At 45.5% G+C, this 19498-nt stretch overlaps 1 protein-coding gene across 3 annotated transcripts; it reads right to left on the bottom strand.

Annotated features, from left to right (window-relative positions):
* Window positions 1-981: 981 nt before the first annotated feature.
* On the bottom strand, window positions 982-18942 carry KMT5A (lysine methyltransferase 5A). 3 transcript variants are annotated; one of them, XM_040416201.1, is made up of 8 exons: window positions 18800-18942; window positions 12391-12488; window positions 9413-9569; window positions 6209-6401; window positions 5536-5623; window positions 5393-5452; window positions 3817-4007; window positions 982-2409 (listed from the first exon to the last, which is right to left on the bottom strand). In XM_040416201.1, the coding sequence occupies exons 1-8, from the start codon at window positions 18807-18809 to the stop codon at window positions 2199-2201; spliced, it is 1008 nt and encodes a 335-aa protein (XP_040272135.1). In that variant the 5' UTR covers window positions 18810-18942; the 3' UTR covers window positions 982-2198. The 3 variants fall into 3 exon arrangements, with proteins under 3 accessions (XP_040272135.1, XP_040272138.1, XP_040272136.1); XM_040416204.1 differs by lacking the exon at window positions 12391-12488 and having other exon boundaries at window positions 18800-18908; XM_040416202.1 differs by lacking the exons at window positions 12391-12488; window positions 18800-18942 and adding an exon at window positions 12489-12700.
* Window positions 18943-19498: the final 556 nt, after the last annotated feature.

Genomic DNA, 19498 nt, shown 5'->3' with positions numbered 1-19498 from the left:
GAAGATAGGACATGTCCTATCTTTAGCCATACCTTACGGATCACGGACCCATGCAAGTGACCACCGTTTGCGGTCCACAATATGGGCACGAAGCCCTAATTGCTCGTGGGCATGAGCTCTTAGTGAGATCATTGACTGCTAGACATGCTGCTACAACACACAACTCTATCCGTGAGCTGTCCGCATCCGTGTGGCCATTTTATAAATGATAGAAAAAAAAAAAGGCCTTTTCTTGTCAGCTTACATACGGCCATGATCTGTATTTAGTGGATCCGCGGTTTGCAGACCGCAAGATTGATATGCCTGTGTTTTGGTCAGTGATTTACGTCAGTGATTGTGAGCCAAAACCAGGATTGGAGCCTCCACAGACAAAAGGTATAAAGTGCTAGTGTAAGATGCACACTTAATTTTGGTGCAGTTCAGGAGATCTGTTCACTAGAAACATCTAGTGTAATTTATGCCAGTTTTGTTTTTAAGCAAGAAAAGTTAAAAAAAAAAAAAAAAAGAAAGAGTGTTAAGCCAGGCCAGCCGCAGCCAACCTAATTTAGGAGGGGAAAATAACAAAAACACCACAACACGAGGCTTGTACCATTTGCAACGTTCCTACAGCAGCATTAAAAAGCATGAATAATTCTCCCCTGCAGAAGAAAAACTATTAAAAGGGGTTTTCCGAGATAGGTCATCAGTATCTGATCAGTCAGGGTCTGACACCCAGGACCCCCGACGTTCAGCTGTTTGAGATGGCAGTGGCAATCCTGTAGCGCTGGTGCCTTCTCAAACAGCTGATGAACGAGGGTCCCAGGTGTCAGGCCCCCCCCACCGATCAGATACTAAATTACCTATCCTGAGGATAGCTCAACTGTGTAAAAAAAAAAAAAACAAAAAAAAAAAACACACACGAAAACCCTTTTAAACACAGAGTGCAAGTCATATAATGATAACCACTCTACAGCGAGGACAACACAAGCTTCACTTTTTTTAGCAATAAATATTTATTCCACAGAATCCTCTTCAGCTAAATATAAAAATGTCTGTTTACAATGTGATATTTTACACTCAATGCATATATAAAAAAAATCTCACTATAGCAAACTTATACATTAACAGCCTGTATGACGTTCTGGACCATGTTTAGGAATCTAACAGCTATAGGCCTCATGCACAAAGCCATATTATGAGTCCATACTAAGACATCGGTCGAAGTCTATGGACCTCATACTGTACCTCTAGGCGTTCAAATTCATATTCCATTTAAATATACATTCTTGTTGTGTTGCACTGGATATTCTATTAGAGGTATTTTCCCGCAGAAGCACTGCTTCTGGTGGGAGAGGACTAGTGCCATGTGTCGATATGCCACTCAACAGTACAGAACGGTTCTGCTGTGTGCATGAGGCCTTATAGTACTTTTCTGGCCAGGTCACATTATTCTACATGCTGGCAGTTAAAATCTTACACTAAAAGGTGTTCTTATTTAACCACATCTGCTATTCAAACACCAACAAAAGCACCAAAGTCCGAGATAACAGGAGGCAAAGGTCACATCCCATAGACCTGTCACTATGAATCAGTACAAAACAGGCGATTAAAGCCATTCACATTTCTTTTAAAAGGGCTTCTTGTGGCGAGCACATAAAAATGATTGAAGATGGAGAGATGCAGAACAGTATCCGAAGAGCAGCGACCTTTCATGTACAGTTCCTTATAGGATTTCCGCTGCTGGAGCTCATTTTGCAACTGTGAAGCTAAAAATGCACAAAAGTCGCACATAGTCAAGCTTTAGCCATGATGCTCAAAATACATTTTAGGACTCCATTATATACCAAGTAGGTGGAAAAAATGACTTTTAAACGGTCTTGAGCAAGAGATATTTCTTCATTTATGTACAAAACAGATTGCTTCTTGCCATAGCCCTACTTTTTTTTTTATAGAAAAATGACCTTGCCATGAACATTATTTGTTAGTATGTAGGCGTAGCAAAGACTACTGTATTGTATATCATTTGACTACATGCTCGGGAAGCACAGACTCTGCCCTATGCCAATAACAGAATAAAACTATTCTTGTTCTCTAAGAATGCCTGCATTACTTCTAACTGTGCATATACAAGTAGAACGGGAAGGGGAAGGGGGGGGGGGGGATGGTTGGGAAACAACAGATTCAAAAAGCAAGGTGTAAAATCCCGTAGTCTATATTAGTCAGTTTTTCAGCCATGGATGTGCTTCAATGGAAGACTTGCTTCGATCTCCATAGTCGTACAACAATTCTTCTCCTGCCTTTATGTCCCTTGATGCAATCAATATAAGATAAGGTACGTTGTTGATATCATGTAACTTTGTATGGCAATTTCCATTTTTGCTATGGTTTATTAATCTCCCGAGGCGGCTGCTTTCTTTTGTAGCGTCAACACTGAAGAAAGAAGAGTTAAATATCACAGATGAGACAAAGCAGCGGTACATCTGTGCTTAAAGAGGACCTTTCACCAGAAGAAAGCCTCTAAACTGACTATACAGAAGTGTAGAGCTGCGCCCAGGGATCCCGCTGCACTTACTGTTATCCCCGGGCGCCGCTCCGTTCTCCGGTATAGCCTCCGGGATGTAAGTAGTTAGGCTCCACCCACTTGATCCTGCCGGCGTCATCTTCTCCTATGCTGTAGCGCTGGCCAATCGCAGCGCTCAGCTCATAGCCTGGCTATGAGCTGAGCGCTGCGATTGGCCAGCGCTACAGCATAGGAAAAGACGACGCCGGCAGGATCAAGTGGGTGGAGCCTAACTACTTACATACCGGAGAGGCGCCCGGGGATAACAGTAAGTGCAGCAGGATCCCTGGGCGCCGCTCTACACTTCTGTATAGTCAAGTTTAGAGGCTTTCTTCTGGTGAAAGGTCCTCTTTAAAAGGGACTGTCATCAGAAAATGAAACTTTTTATGCTTAAAATGTTTAAATAATTTTTGGTAATGTTATTTTTAATTTTCCCATGTCAATATCTAGACTAACTAAAAACAAAATCCCAGTTTTTGCACTGGCCACCAAGCCTGATAATAGGTGCCACTTTATGGTCTGTACAGACCACTTTACTGCAGTTACCTGCTCATCTGTCATTCTAATCCTGCCTGTAATATCACCTTGGTGTACAGATAACACAGGGTCCCCTATTCACAATAGGCAATTGTCAGAGCTCATCTATTCTTTCCTTGTACAATGACCTCTGCACAGGGGACAGAGCATGCCTAGAAAACTCTCCCATAGAAGTGAATGAGGTCCCCTCCTGACCATTGTGTATATGGCCCATGGGGCTGCCGTAATGCAACTTTTTTTTATTGCAACTTTGACTGCAAAATTCAATAAAAAGGTTCGATTAAGAATAAATAAAATGGCTTAAAAGTGTACTTCCAAGGGAGGTTCTCCTGCCCACTCAGACTGGAGATGCACATGTGTGCTAGATGGTACAGTTAGATATGTGACCATATGGACACCTTTGGGGGCATTTTTTCCCCTTAATTCCATGGAGTCTGATCAACTTTGAATCAATCATATTTAAGCTTAGTGTTCAAGAGATCACAGGAGTTTCTGGAACTTGAGCAGATCGCACGACTGACATTTCACAGGGAAAAGCATTCTGTAGCCTGCTCTGTACTGGAATACATGCAGGTTGCAGACCAAAAACCATTTTGAATTGTTAATAAAACCAATTACAAAAAATAATTTTTAGCCCAAAATACATGTAATAAAATTCAAACCCTCTCAGGGTGTCCACTGCCTCCAAGAACATAATTTCAAATAGTTATCTTGTAACCACTTAAGCCTCCAATACTCACCAGTAGGTTTTATTCAGATACTGAAAATAGTACATATAGCAGCCAGTGGACGAATCCTGGGAATATACCGCTTCTCGCCTTTTAGCATCTGTTGTCTCTATGAGGTCTCCATGGTATTCCACCACAAATTCTCCACGCTGGAAGTTCTGAGTGGCAATGACCCCTCTACCTTTACCGGCAATTATGTCAACCTGGCCCGAAGACAAATTCAGCTATCAGTATAGAGATTTTAAATGTACATGTTCACAATTAGTTCTCCAAGACTGTACATTTACATTCTCAGAGGACTACTGATCATATCTGTACAGTTTTGCTTACAGTTCATGCACACAAATGTATTTGGCTCTATGCAGAAGCTGTATATTTACAGCAAAGGAAGCCTATACACAACATAAAAGGAAACCAAACACCTGGAATGAAAGTAACAACACCTATTACTAGACTGCAAGGAAGGGGCTGTATTAAAAGGGGTTATCCAAGACTATTAAATGCACTGCATATGCCCGGGCCCCACACATTGAATATACTTACGTGACTTCCCACACCGCCACTTCATCCCGTGCACGGATGAAAACATCCGGTGTCGGGGGTGGGGGGGGGCAAGGGTGGCGGCGACGACTGGGACGTGCCTCCCTAGCATCGCAGGTGATGCAGGGACCAGGAGCAGTGCAGGGAGCCAGGTAAGTATATTCACTGTGAGGGGCCCGGGCATATGGGGTGCATTTAATAGTCTTGGTTAACCCCTTTAAAAAAAAGATTGTTCAGTTTCGTTAACCCCCTTTAAAAAGGGATTGTCCAGGTTCAGAGCTGAACCTGGACATACCCCACATTTCTCCCCCCCCCCCCCCCCCCCCCATTATATGAGCTCAATCGCGCAGGGCAAATTATTATTATTATTTTTTTTTTTTAAGGAGATCCAGTGACGTACCAGGCTCTCCATGGGGAAGGCTAGGCAAAAGCTTCTGCCTGGCAGTGTTGCCGGTGATGTCACCACCTCTGATGGGTGGACTTTAGCGCTGCCCTAGCCATTTTACAGGCTAGGGCAGCGATAAAGCCCACCCAGTGACATCACCAGTCTTACTGCTAGGAAATAAAATATATAAAAATTTGGCTCTGCAGCCATGAGGTCACATGCATCATTAACTTATGCCATCACTGCTGGACCAGCAAGGACCACTAGAGATACAGTATATTTACACAGCGAGTATTTTTCTTCTACCATTAGCTAAACTTCTAACATTCACAGACAACCCCTTTAATATTTCCTGCCATTGACAAGCTTATAAGCCCAACAGTTAAAGATTTGTAAGAGAACCAAGTCAGGGGAATTCTAGGAACAGTCTCTCAGTCTTTGCTTCTTTGCTGTTGGGCAGCAAGAGGCAGACATACAGGTCCACTCCAAGCCGATATGGCAATCTGCCCCTGAAACGGAGCAGATTTCATCCACACTTGATTGAATCTGTTCCTAGGTTTAGTAATGCATGGTGTATGCTGTAATCTGGTGAAGGCGATGTAGGTCAGCATCACAAAGTATGACAAAAAGATACAACAGCAGCAGATATTGTGCAGTACCTACCTTCAGCCCTTCTTCTTTGCCACTTAAAATAAGGTCATCTATTCTCTTCTTTTCTTCAGTCTGGAAGAGGAATTGAGGAGACAAATCAGCACTAAATTACATCTCAGGGGGTGGATTTCTTAAGAGATCACTAGTTCCATAACCTCCAGTTCTTTTTTGCTTTTTCTGCAGCTTCGTCTGACGGGGAAGTAATCTGTAACTTTTCTGTTTGGTGATTTGGTTCCTTGTACCCTACAGAAGACAAAAATTTGTAAGGAAAATCCACTTGTTAACGAACTATGGGTAATTCTGACAAGTGCTGCATTTACATCAATTGATTGGCCCCAAAGTCCTGGTTTAAAGGGAGTTTTCCCCAAAATTCTGTTATTGACGACCTATCCTCAGGATTGGTCTTCAATATTAGATCGGTGGGGGTCCAATACCCAGGACCCTGCCGATCAGATGTTTGAGGTGGCTCCAACCTCTTTGCAGCTTGTCCATTGGATAAAGGCAGTGCGAGGTATTGCAGCCCAGCCCTATTCACTTGAATGCGACAGATGCTCCATGGCCACGTGACTGTATGCATGCGGCCTAGAAGAGGTGATGTGCATGAGAAAAGTTATGTATGAGTTATGCACGTCACAACGTCCGACACGTCAGGAGTTGTGAATGATAGTTCTCTGGGTTCTTAGAGGCTTAGAAACCAGACCCACTGATCACAACAGCTAACATGTCCCAACCTACTTGAATGATAATGACGCTCTAATACAGTTGGCCAATGTGATGGAAAATAAAGTCAAGCAAATGTATCTGGGTGGACAAACAAGGCATACTCACTTCCTTCTGTGAGATTTTGTCTTCACCATCTTGTGAGGCGCCGGGGTCTTGTTAGCAACAGGTAACACTATCTTATGGGTTTCAGGGACTGATTGTTTCTGGTCAGAATGAGCTTCTGTAGAATTACACACCTTAGGTTTGTCTTCTATGGCTTTCACCAGTTCAGGTGTGGCAATAGATTTTATTTCCTCAACTAGAAAGACATATCAAAGTCATGTTTTAGCTTTTTCACAATGTAAGAGACAAGGAGGCTTAAGAGTTGTAATTAGAGTGGTACAACCCCTCAATGCCAGCCACACTATGCCCAACAAGTATACATGGGTGCAATCATACGGACCAAGACATCAGAAAAATTAGTAGTATCATAGGAGTCACTGTGGCACATGCTTCGATATTAGATCAACTAATGCCTCATGACAGACCTTCTTTGCAATTTATTTTATTGTTCACATGCTTCCAAAATTAAGTAACTTTCTAAATAGTCCTCAGTAAAAATAAAAAATAAAATTTGGTGTAGAGGCTTTGCGACTCCTTCACCTAGCTGGTGGTGCCACAGAATCTGACATAGATCCATCCCATACTCTTCTCAATATTATGCCACTCACATGGCTAGTACTTTGCATCAGTATTTGTAACAAAACCTACAGAGAAAAATAAAACATTTAAAAATTTCTACTTTGCATTTTGGATCCACTCCTGGTTTTGGCTTAACACTGATGAAAAATACTCAAATATTGACCGTGTGAAGTAGAAGACATAGCAGGGTGGAGGAGATTGTATACCACAATATTAGAGCAATGCAGACAGACGAGCAGGACGTACAGGCTGTTAATGGGAAGAATAAGGCTACTTTCACACTTGCGTTAGGAGCGGATCCGTCTGGTGTCTGCACAGACGGATCCGCTCCTATAATGCAAACGCTTAGATCCGTTCGCATAACCATGAACAAAAAAAAAAAAAAAAAAAGTATTTTTTTTTTTTTTGTTCATGATAATGCAAACGGATCCGTTTTGACTTTACATTGAAAGTCAATGGGGGACGGATCCGTTTGAAAATTGAGCCATACTGTGTCATCTTCAAACGGATCCGTCCCCATTGACTTACATTGTAAGTCTGGACGGATCCGTTTGCCTCCGCACGGCCAGGCGGACACCCGAATGCTGCAAGCTGCGTTCAGGTGTCCGCCTGCTGAGCGGAGCGGAGGACAAACGGTGCCAAACTGATGCATTCTGAGCGGATCCGCCTCCACTGAGAATGCATTAGGACTGGACGGATCCGTTTGGGGCCGCTTGTGAGAGCCTTCAAACGGAGCTCACGAGCGGAGCCCCGAACGCTAGTGTGAAAGTAGCCTAAATCACACACAAGACATGACATGGGTACAAGCAGAAAGAGAAAGCAGAGCACCCACAGTGAATGTCCTCACGAGAAATCTGAAACTTGGAGTAGGTTGCACATTGCATAGCAAGGGGACTGAAAATGAATGGAGTAAAGATTGAAGACTAAAATTTCAACACAATGTACCCTCAAACTTGTAAAAATCATGTCATGTCAGAGGTACGGGGCTCCTTCGCAGCAGATATGTCATCCCTACCCCAAGATCCTTTAGGTTCCCTGTACAGGGGTGCTACATAGATTTCCATGCGTTTCTACACAAAATCCGTTAAAAAAAAACGCAACATCTGTGGATTTCAAAATCTGTACAAAAATAAAAAATAAAAGTTTGATTTGTCTAATTTCACACTACTGTACAACACTGCGTTTTTTCCCCGCATGAGAATCTGCAATGTGTGCAGGTAGCCTTAAAGGGCCTCTGTCACCCCCCAAAAGTCATTTTTCATTTTTGGGCTAATTAAAATCCTTATAGTGCGATTATTCAATATATAGGGCTCTTACCATTGTCTGTGGCTTAGTTTCATTAAAAATAGATCTTTTAAAATATGCAAATGACTTCACTACCAGCAAGTAGGGCGTCTACTTGCTGGTAGCCGCCACATCCTCCTTTCAAAAAAACACCCCCTCCTCCTGTTGATTGACAGGGCCAGCGAGCGCCCTCCTCCTCCGGCTGGCCCTGTCAGCAATTCAAATCCCGCGCCTGCACCTTACGTGTCTACATTCGGCGCAGGCGCTCTGAGAGAAGGACACTCGCTTCCTCAGCACTCTCTCAGAGCGTCAGCGCCGAATGAAGACATGTAAGGCGCAGGATTTGAATTGCTGACAGGGCCAGCCGGAGGAGGAGAGCGCTCGCTGGCCCTGTCAATCAACAGGAGGAGGGGGCGTTTTTTTGAAAGGAGGATGTGGCGGCTACCAGCAAGTAACCGCCCTACTTGCTGGTAGCGAGGTAATTAACATTATAAAAGTGCGTTTTTTAAAGAAACTAAGCCACAGAAAATGGTAAGAGCCCTATATATTGAATAATCGCACTATAAAGGATTTTAATTAGCCCAAAAATGAAAAATGACTTTTGGGGGGTGACAGAAGCCCTTTAAGCCTTGAATCAGAGAGGGTCCAGCCACAAGAGCAATTTGGGATATGGTTTATTTATTTATTTTATGCACTATAAGTGTAAACACCTAAAGTAACTAAATAAATATGGTAAAACACACTCACTCATCTGTTTCGGTTTCAAACACGCCCCTTGTATTCATAGCAACCTTTTCCAAAACACTTATACCCTGGGCAGCATGGTGGCTCAGTGGTTAGCACCACCAAATCCGACCAAGGAATTCGTATGTTCTCCCGATGTTTGCGTGGGCTTCCTCCCACACTCCAAAGACATACTGATAGGGAACTTAGATTGTGAGGCCCCACTGGGGACAGATTGATGCTAATGTCCGTACAGCTCTACGGAATGACAGCGCCATCCTAATAAAATAAAATTTTATATATATATATATATATATATATATATATATATATATATATATATATATATATATATATATATATATCTGGCTTTCCAATATAGCCACAAAAAAAAAAAAAAGAATTTTCATGTATGCCACTGTAAAAGATGTAGTGTTAATACAGCCCAAGCTTGGGTGATCTCATCTTTTAGGCGGCACATCACCCCTGCTGCTGCCAGCATTGAGATCTGTATGCGGATGAACAATCACAGTAGCGATCGCTTGTCACCATACAGAGGAGATGACCTCCGCACAAGTTCAGGCAATAATCAGGAACACTTCCTTCACTCCCGATACCTACCATCCGCTTTCTTGTGCACATCCACAGAGGCTTTACCCAGATGTTTGCCCTCATAATGCGTCGCTGAGTTTTCTTCCTGAAGAGGAGGTCTTGAACTGGCAGGTTTAGTAGGACTCATATAGGAGTAGATTTTTGACTGCCCCCCACGTCCCAGATCCTGTGGAGACACAGATGAAGAAACATGAGCATACACAAATAAGTTGTCCTGGCAGCTCAGAGGAACAAACCTCTGCTAGATCTGGGGAAGGGGGGGGGTGTAATCCGACTTTTGGGCACCCCAGCGGATCAGCTTTTTGAAGGGTGCTTTGGCGGCTTCATTATTTACACAGCACACAATATATTTAGTAGCAGTTGTCCATTCACATGAATGATCAGACACCTCCAATTTGATATTGACATCCTATCTAAGCATATGCCATAAAAACAACCTGGAAAACCCCTTTAAAGGCTTTTTAAATAAAGAGCTACAGATTGCATCAAAATATCAAATGCATGCTTTTCTTGGGAGCACAGATGCAGCTATACCTATAAGTGAGGACCTAGCACCACGCCTGACATCTCCTTTACTACATAAGAATAAAATGTATTGTTCCTCAGTTCTTGCTACTAGAATTGTATTAATGAACCTGCAACTAGGTTTTTTTTTTTGGGGGGGGGGGGGGGGGGGGGGGGGGGAGGGTGCTGTCCCTTCACAGCCTGACACTATCTAATCAGTGCTGTCAGTGTGAGACTGCGCAAAGACACCACTAACTGGTAACACCCAATTTCTAGTAGTAATAACTGAAGAACAGATGCTCCAGAACAGTTATTGCATGACAGAAAGCAATAAGACAGACAGGTCAAGATGTCCTCTTTAAAGAGGTTGTCCAGCTTTCTGGAGATGGTTTAACCATCATGAGCATGTTGTACCTACTGAAAAAAAAAAAACTCACTCACCTTACACAATCTTTACAATCTTCTCAAAGTTTACAAGCTGGGGACTGGAAGGGGTCAATGTGCCTCTACAGCCAATGATTGGCCTCAGTGGTGAGGTGTCCCCAAGCGGCAAATCACTCCTGGGTCATGACAGCACTGAGGCCAATGACTGGCTGCAGCGGCACAAGGGACCCTGTCCAGAAGTTAACAGGCTGGGGACCAGAAGATTACCTGGGAACAGGTAAAAGTTTTGCGCCAAGTACAATACGCTCCAGGGGTTATCCAAAGTTTAAAACATACCTCCCCAATGCCCGGGCCCCTCATATAGATTATACTTACTCCTCTCCCCAGCGTCACTCCTGATCCCCGCACGGCCGCCGCTGAATCTCCCTGTCGTGTGCATCAAAACATGCAGAGACGGTTGGGGGGGGGGGGGGGCAGAACGACTAGCCTCCCTAGAGTAACACCCCTTCCCCCATCCCTAAATGTTTCGATCTGCGCGACAGGGAGATGCAGCAGTGGCCGTGCGGGGATCCAGCAGGAGCGACGCTGGTGCTGATGAGTGGGGCCTGAGTATTAGGGAGCATGTTTTAGACTTTGGGGAACCCATTTAAAACTACCATAAGGCTAAACCACCCCTTTAGGATCTATTTTGTCTGTCATTTTTCACACATCTCTGCTTTCAGGGTTCCATAGAAGTGAATAGAGCTTGTGTGAAAAAAAACCAAAAAACGGAAGGCATCTGGATGCAATGCGTGTTTTGCTGATCTCGGCACAGGAAATGCTGCAGCTCTCCACTTGGATCCTGGAGTTTACACGGGGCGAGGGGGGTGCAGACATCCATAGCATCTACTCCCAGAGTGTTTTGTCGGGGGGAGCATGTAGGAACACAGCAGTGGGCGCGTTGAAGTACCCGGAACATCTCAGGGCCGATAGCTATATGTGTGAAAGGCAAATTGCCAGACCGGATATTTTCCGTGAATCGCTCCTGCTTGCAAAGTGAGCGATTCACACTTCTACAATATTTCAGATGCACTAATAAATCCACCTCCAATGCTCATACAGAGCTCCCGACTGCTGGGGGAAAAAAAACTGTTTTACTGCCGCTTAAAAGATGCAATCAGCTGAAAAACAAGTATGTGACGCGTTCACATGTAGGGGGGGGGGGTGTAAGGTCCTAACTGTGGGATGTCAAGCAGCGGCACCATTATAGGCCGCGGTACACAGGGATCCGCATGCAGCTCACCTGTAATTGTCGCCCAGCACCTGCTATATTTCAATAAGCATGCACAAGCATGGCCCGACAATTTACGGTCAGTCGCGCGCGGATCCTGCTGCCAGGGTCTCATCGTATACAGGCAGCTGAAAAATCAGTGAAGGCTCTTTTACATGGGCCGACAAAATGCTCGAGATAAGCAATCTTATATGCAGCATTAAAAACGGTATCAGCATCCGCCAGCAAATGCAACCTGTATGAGGTCGAGCGATCATATTGATGACAGTTACCGCACGTAAGCGCCATTTAACAAGCACCGATCATCGGGCCATATTGTTGGCTGGTGCTCCATTAGTGGCAGAAAAGCTTAACACTGACAAACCACATTCTCCATGTCTACTTCAGGAGGATGATGAATGCGGATCACCCATGTACCCTGGGGGTCATCTCCTGGCAGCCAGGAGGGATGCAGCAGTCTCCGCCATAGATAAGACATGCAGCTCTTCTCCCATCCAGACACCCAGCGGCTATGCGGCAGACGCCCTGCAGGGGGCGCCCGGGGGCAGCCAGGAGGGATGCAGCAGTCTCTGCCATAGATAAGACATGCAGCTCTTCTCCCATCCAGACACCCAGCGGCTATGCGGCAGACGCCCTGCAGGGGGCGCCCGGGGGCAGCCAGGAGGGATGCAGCAGTCTCCGCCATAGATAAGACATGCAGCTCTTCTCCCATCCAGACACCCAGCGGCTATGCGGCAGACGCCCTGCAGGGGGCGCCCGGGGGCAGCCATCTAGTGCCTGAACTTGGCTCAGCAGTACAAACATGACACACATACACTAGCCCACCGACCCCGTTCATTTTCGGGTTGTTCTCATTGGTTCCCCCGGTTCGGCAGGTTTCCGGTGCGTCCCCACTTCTTCCGTCGCCGGGTTTGGACATTTTCTTACCTAGGAGACAGACAGGGTGGGTTTGTTTGCGTTAGGCTGTAGTGGGCTTGGTCAGCAACTTATAAGAGAGCCTAGAGCCGCCATCTTTAAAAGGCTAGGAGGCGGGGAAGCAGGGAGGGCTCTGGCTGGAGCTGCCGGAAGACCCGACCGTCCCGGTGCCACCCACGGTCACCAGCACCCGCTGCGGCAGTGCCAGGCGGCCCCGGGGGGTTCTACACTGCCACCGGACAACTCCCATCATCCCCGGTGTGATCAGAGTGGGCATGGGCTATTTCCGACCAATTCCTATTAACCCTATCAGGACTGCTTTCCAAGAGCTACAGGATAACTTTCTGTCTACATACCTGGGGGTGCACTGGGCGTCCTAGATCTGCCATAACCTCCGGCTCTCCAGCTGTGGTAAAACTACCACTCCCAAGGTGTTCACAGAACTGAATGGAGTATGCTGGGAGTCGTAGTTTCACCACAGCTGGAGTGCAGTGTAATGGCCTTTATCCAGAAGCACCTGAAATAAAGTACCACTGCACCCTCCAAGGTAGGATGCCAATAAGATCCTGCTAAACTTCAAATCCTCAACTAAATTAGAAACAGAAAAGTGACCAAGTTCTGACATCCCAGTCCTCCTGCGGACTGCGATCAGTGTCACTAAGGTAAAAAAGAAAACCATTCATTAGTCACCATTAGGGCTCATGCACACGACCGTGTCCATTTCGTGGTCCAGAAAAAGGGGATCTGCAAAAAAATACGGATGACGTCCGTGCGCATTCCATATTTTGCAAAATGGAACAGCTGGGCCCTAATAATAGTTCTATCCTTGTCCTAATGTGGACAATAATAGGACACGGTCTATTTATTTTTAGCAGAACGGACATAGGAAAACGGAATGCACATTGAAATGAATGGTACAAAAAAAAAAAATAAAGGCTATGATTCTTTTGCCATTTGATCCATGTTATTTATACCTTTTCCTCAAACTATGCACCATGCAGTTTATGTACTTCTATACGCCTTTGTATCTATATTATTGTACTATGCATCTTCAGAGGCTCAGGCCCAGATTACCATCTGCCCATGATGTCACCTGTCTTCCTCAGTTTATGAATGTAATTAAAAAAATAAATCATAACTGCTCTTCATATTTCATATGATTTATCAAACAAGATTGTCATGTCATTTTATTTCTTATTTAGTGACAGTGACCAAGGATCCCCCAGAGGACCGATATGTCTGAATTTTGTCACGTTTCTAATTTGGTTGAGGATTTGAAATAAGGGCTCCTGCACACGACTGTACGTATTTTGCAGTCCGCAAAAAAATTAATAAATAAATGGATGACATGTGTGACGTCCGTGTTGCATCTTTTTTTCCCCAGCAGGTCCATTGTAAAAATCCCCGTCTTGTCCACAAAAGACAAGAATAGGATATGTTCTATTTTTAATTTTTTTTTGCAAAACGAACATGCAGACATGGAATGCACACCGACTTATTTCTGTCTTTTTTTTTCCAGCCCCATTGAAATTAATGGTTCCGTCTATGCACGTGTAAACACAAAAAAAAAACGAAAAAAAACAAACAAAAAAACACGTGTGTGTGCAAAAGCCCTAAAGCTGAATATTTAAATTGCACTTTATTTCAAGCGCGATACGAAGCACAGCCGCCATCAAATGGACAGCACTGTGCTTAGCAAGTTGTGAGGGTGGAGCACTACGGCAGGTTGATGACCTGTCCTTAGGATAGACCATTAATCTGAAAATCCCTTTAATCCCCTTCGGGAACTTTAAAGGGGTTGTCCAGGTTTGGCAGCTTTTCTGGCTGCCCCCACCCACCTGGCAAGAGTTGTGGAGGGAAGCATACTTGTACACCGCCACTGGGTTCCTGCTCCTTTGGTCCACCTCTACAGACTCCGTTCCTCGCTTGTCAACCAGCACGGATGATGGGGGGGGGGGGGGGGGGGGGGGGGGGGGGGGGGGGGCTGGGGTTGAGCACTACAGTCAATGTCCTGGCAGAGGGGTGATTTGTGTGTCTCCCCCCCCACGTGGTAAGTGACCTACTGGCTGTGGCACATGCGACAACCCCCCTGTCCATCCCAGAAGTTGACAAGCAGGGTTTGGACTGCCAAGACTGCAGCAGTGGACACTGTTAGGTTACTGTCACACTAGCATTTTTTGCGGATCCGTCATTGATCTGCAACAACGCTTCTGTTACAATAATACAACCGCATGCATCCGTCATGAACAGATTCGGTTGCATTATGTCTTCTATAGCCATGACGGATCCGTTTTGAACATTGAAAGTCAACGGGGGACGGATCCGTTTTCTATTGTGTCAGAGAAAACGGATCCGTTTGGCTCTGCTTCGTCAGGTGGACAGCAAAACGCTGCAGGCAGCCTCCAAAGCAGAATGGAGGCTGAACGGAGGCAAACTGATGCATTCTGAATGGATAAGGATCCTCTCAGAATACATTAGGGCAAAACTGATCCGTTTTGGACCGCTTGTGAGATCCCTGAACGGATCTCACTAACTGAATCCAAAATGCCAGTGTGAAAGTAGCCTAAAAAGGTTACTTCTCTTCATTGGTGGCTCAGTGTGCCCCCCCCCCCCCCCTTCGCCAAGCACTAAACATTGGTGGCAGTGGCCACAGGGTCCCCTCACCTCCTCTCATTGGGCTTCTGATCAGGGCCCCAAGCAGTGTAATCCCAGGGCTCTGATCGGTTACCATGGCATCCAGGAAGCTACTGAAGCCCTGGCTGCCATAGTAATCTCCCTGCTGCTGTGTGTACTATGCACAGGGACAGTGTGAGGTCCTATTCACCCTGATGGAGCTCAACTACGGCGAATAGGACAAGGGATGAAAAGATCCCAGGCTCTAGCTCCCAAGGGGGGAAATAGTCAAATAAAAAAAAAATAAAAAAAAAAACCAAACACCAAAATATTAAAGGGCTTCTGTCACCCCCAAAACACTTTTTTTGGGCTTGGTAAAATCCTTATTTAACGACTATTCCCTACATAGGGATCTTACCTTTGTCTGTGGCTTCTTTTCCTTAAAAAAAACGATCTTTTAAAATATGCAAATGACTTCACTACCAGCAAGTAGGGCGTCTACTTGCTGGTAGCCGCCGCATCCTCCTTTTAAAAAAACGCCCCCTCCTCCTGTTGATTGACAGGGCCAGCGAGCGCTCTCCTCCAGCTGGCCCTGTCATCATCTCAAATCCCGCGCCTGTCTTCATTCGGCGCAGGCGCTCTGAGAGAAGGAAGCTTGCCTCCTCAGCACTCCCTCAGAGCGCCTGCGCTGATGACATCACCGAAAGAGAAAAGACATCGGCGCAGGCGCACTGAGGGAGTGCTGAGGAGGTGAGCCTCCTTCTCAGAGCGCCTGCGCCGATGATGTATTTTCTCTTTCGGTGACGTCATCAGCGCAGGCGCAATGAGGGAGTGCTGAGGAGGCGAGCCTCCTTCTCTCAGAGCGCCTGCGCCGAATGAAGACAGGCGCGGGATTTGAGATGACAGGGCCAGCTGGAGGAGAGCGCTCGCTGGCCCTGTCAATCAACAGGAGGAGGGGGCGGTTTTTTGCAGCGGCTACCAGCAAGTAGACACCCTACTTGCTGGTAGTGAAGCGATTTGCATATTTTAAAAGATTGTTTTTAAAGGGTTTCTGTCACCCTGCAAAACTCTTTTTTTTTTTGGATAGTTAGATTCCTCATAGTGCGATATAGGAGAATATAATAGTCTTACTTACTTTCATGCGGCCGATTCTTTATAAAACAAACTTTTATAATATGTAAATGAGGGCTCTACCAGCAAGTAGGGCGTCTACTTGCTGGTTGCTGCTGCAGAAATCCGCCCCCTCGCCGTCTTGATTGACAGGGCCAGCCGTGATCTCCTTCTCCGGCCGGCCCTGTCAGTAATTCAAAAATCGCGCGCCTCGCGTCATTCGGCGCAGGCGCTCTGAGATGAGGAGGCTCGTATCCTCAGCACTCCCTCAGTGCGCCTGCGCCGATGACATCACCGAAAAAGAAGACGTCATCGGCACAGGCGCACTGAGGGAGTGCTGAGGATACGAGCCTCCTCAGCTCAGAGCGCCTGCGCCTAATGACGCGAGGCGCGCGATTTTTGAATTACTGACAGGGCCGGCCGGAGGAGGAGATCACGGCTGGCCCTGTCAATCAAGACAGCGAGGGGGCGGATTTCTGCAGCAGCTACCAGCAAGTAGACGCCCTACTTGCTGGTAGAGCCCTCATTTACATATTATAAAAGTTCGTTTTATAAAGAATCGGCCGCATGAAAGTAAGGGCTCATTCAGACGGCCGTATGCTGTCCGCAAAAATACTGAATGCTATCCGTTTTTTTGCGGATCTGCAAAAAAACGGATAGCATTCAGTATTTTTGCAGACCCATAGACTTCAATGGGGCCATGTCCTGATTTTCACGGACAAGTATAGGACATGTTTCATTTTTTTTGCGGATCCGCAAAAAAACGGATAGCATTCAGTATTTTTGCGGACAGCATACGGCCGTCTGAATGAGCCCTAAGTAAGAGCATTATATTCTGCTATATCGCCCTATGAGGAATCCAACTATCCAAAAAAAAAAAAAAAAATGAGTTTTGCAGGGTGACAGAAACCCTTTAAGGAAAAGAAGCCACAGACAAAAAAGGTAAGATCCCTATATAGGGAATAGTAGTTAAATAAGGATTTTAACAAGCCCAAAAAAAATGAATAGATAAGTGTTTTGGGGGGAGGGGGGGGGGGGGGGGACAGAAGCACTTTAAGTATAAGTCTTTGTTCACATCACCGTTCAGCCTTTCTGTTCCTCTGCTCCGTTTAGGAGCAGGAGAACGGAAAGGACGGAGAAGGCACATAACGGAGCCCTTAGGACCCCATAGACTATAATGGGGTCTGTTAAGTTTTCCGCTCAGAAGATTTTGAAGCAGAGACAAGAGTCCTGCATGAACAACTTTTGTCTCTGTTTCTGCTCAGAAGATTATTTTGGAGCGGAGACCAAAGTTGTTCATGCAGGACTCTTGTCTCTGCTTCAAAATCTTCTGAGCGGAAACATAACAGAGCCCATTATAGTCTTGGGCTCCGTTATGTGCCTTCTCCGTCCTTTCCGTTCTCCTGCTCCGTTTAGGAGTAGGAGAACGGAAAGGCTGAACGGTGATGTGAACGAAGCTCTAAAGAGGACCTTTCACCTATTACTACACTATGAACTAACTATACAGACATGTAGAGCGGCGCCCGGGGATCTCACTGCACTTACTATTATCCCCGGGCGCCGCTCCGTTCTCCCGTTATGCCCTCCGGTATCTCCGCTCACTAAGTTATAGTAGGCGGAGATTTCAGTCACTAAGTTATGGTAGGCGGAGTCTGCACTTGTTCTGCTCTAGCGCTGGCCAATCGCAGCGCAGAGCTCACAGCCTGGGAGGTTATTTTCTCCCAGGCTGTCAGCTCTGCAATGCGATTGGCCAGCGCTACAGAAGAACAAGGGCAGACTCCGCCTACCATAACTTAGTGACCGAAGATACCGGAGGACATAGCAGGAGAATGGAGCGGCGCCCAGGGATAATAGTAAGTGCAGTGAGATCCCCGGGCACCGCTCTACATATCTGTATACTTAGTTCATAGTGTAGTAAATCGGTGAAAGGTCCTCTTTAAATACCCCCTTTCCCAATTTTACACAAACATTACATATCACCACACCCAAAAAAAAGTGCAAACTATTAAAACAAAAAAAATATATATATTTGAGTCACCTTGTCCCTCCAAAAAATAGGATCGGACTGTTCAATTATGGGCTGGACGTTCCATAAAATGCAGAATGCACACAGCTTTTTTGGTGTTATTTTTTTCGTGGTATCAAGTATTGCAATACTCTTATGGTATCAAAATTTTGGTATCGCAACAACCATACATTGACTTTCAATGTATTTAGTGACGGATCAGTTTTTTTCCCCCATTTCACCCAACCGCATCCAGAACAAATGCACCCTGATGTGCAAAATCAAAATGGATCCGTTTAATTCCAGTATTGAGATCCTCTGTGAAACAGGCCTTATAGAAAAGAGGTAACACCCCTGGACACCTCATGTTCCTTTACTGGACACCTTAAAGGAGTCCTACAAATGGTTTATATAAAGGGAGAGCTAGTAGGAGGCCACTGAGCAGCATGTTTTCATCAGACATTACAGTAAGGAATGGTAACCGGTCCTCACTCTATGGCTGCTTTATAGAAATCATTTTACAGCTCACGAATAGCAGACTCCATCGGTAATGTCGGCGACTAGAATGGCATAGCACGTACATAGCAAGTCTTACCTCTCCCCATGATGTCTCCGATACCGATCACGTAATCCCTGCAAGAAAAAAAACCTGAAAAATAAAAACTACAACCAAAAAGCAAAGCGCCACATTAGCCTCTGCTAGCGGAGAAGTTTAAAGCCCAGCACACACGGTATCGCTCCGTGCTAGGGGGGTGGGCACAGTACGTTCTCCGCCCAACTCACACTCGATTGGTTCAAAATGCTGCCAATTACTTTATAAAGTCTTTCCATTGGCAAAAACAAAGTGACCCGCCTATTGACCCGCCCACCGCAGCTTCCTGCCCACTTACGTGCTGCCTATAGTTTAAAACTCGGCAGAGATATTCTATTGGTCGGGGCAAAAATGCATCTGGAAGGTGATTGGTTGATTAAGAACATGGGGGGCGGAAAACGCGCGTCCAATTACTACACGCTACTGTTAACCACTTCATTACCAGTCACCAATCCAATCATGGCATGCTGCATATTTCTGCATTTCTTGGTCCACCCAGTGGCAGATTGTTTTCTACTTTTACATTGTGACTATTCTAGTTGTCCAATCTATGAATTTTCCATGGTGGCTGCACAATGATTAAAGCGAACCTTTCACCTCATTTTCACTTTATAAACTAGCAACAGTACCTTATAGATTATCTTGAGTGTGTTGTTATCCATGTTAGTGCCGCTTTCCTGCGCTTTTTATTCATAAAAAAAT

The sequence above is a fragment of the Bufo bufo genome, chromosome 2, assembly GCF_905171765.1.
Source record: "Bufo bufo chromosome 2, aBufBuf1.1, whole genome shotgun sequence".
Lineage (NCBI taxonomy): Eukaryota > Metazoa > Chordata > Amphibia > Anura > Bufonidae > Bufo > Bufo bufo.
Note: the sequence above shows the minus strand (reverse complement) of the source record. Positions and strands in the feature narration are given on the sequence as shown.

Excerpts from the sequence above, each read along its gene's own strand:
- KMT5A (XM_040416201.1), bottom strand. Across the intron at positions 9,570-12,390 it reads ACAACCCGAAAATGAACGGG|GATCTGGGACGTGGGGGGCA; the intron begins GTCGGTGGGCTA and ends GTGTCTCCACAG. Across the intron at positions 6,402-9,412 it reads TGTGCACAAGAAAGCGGATG|TTGAGGAAATAAAATCTATT; the intron begins GTAGGTATCGGG and ends ATGTCTTTCTAG.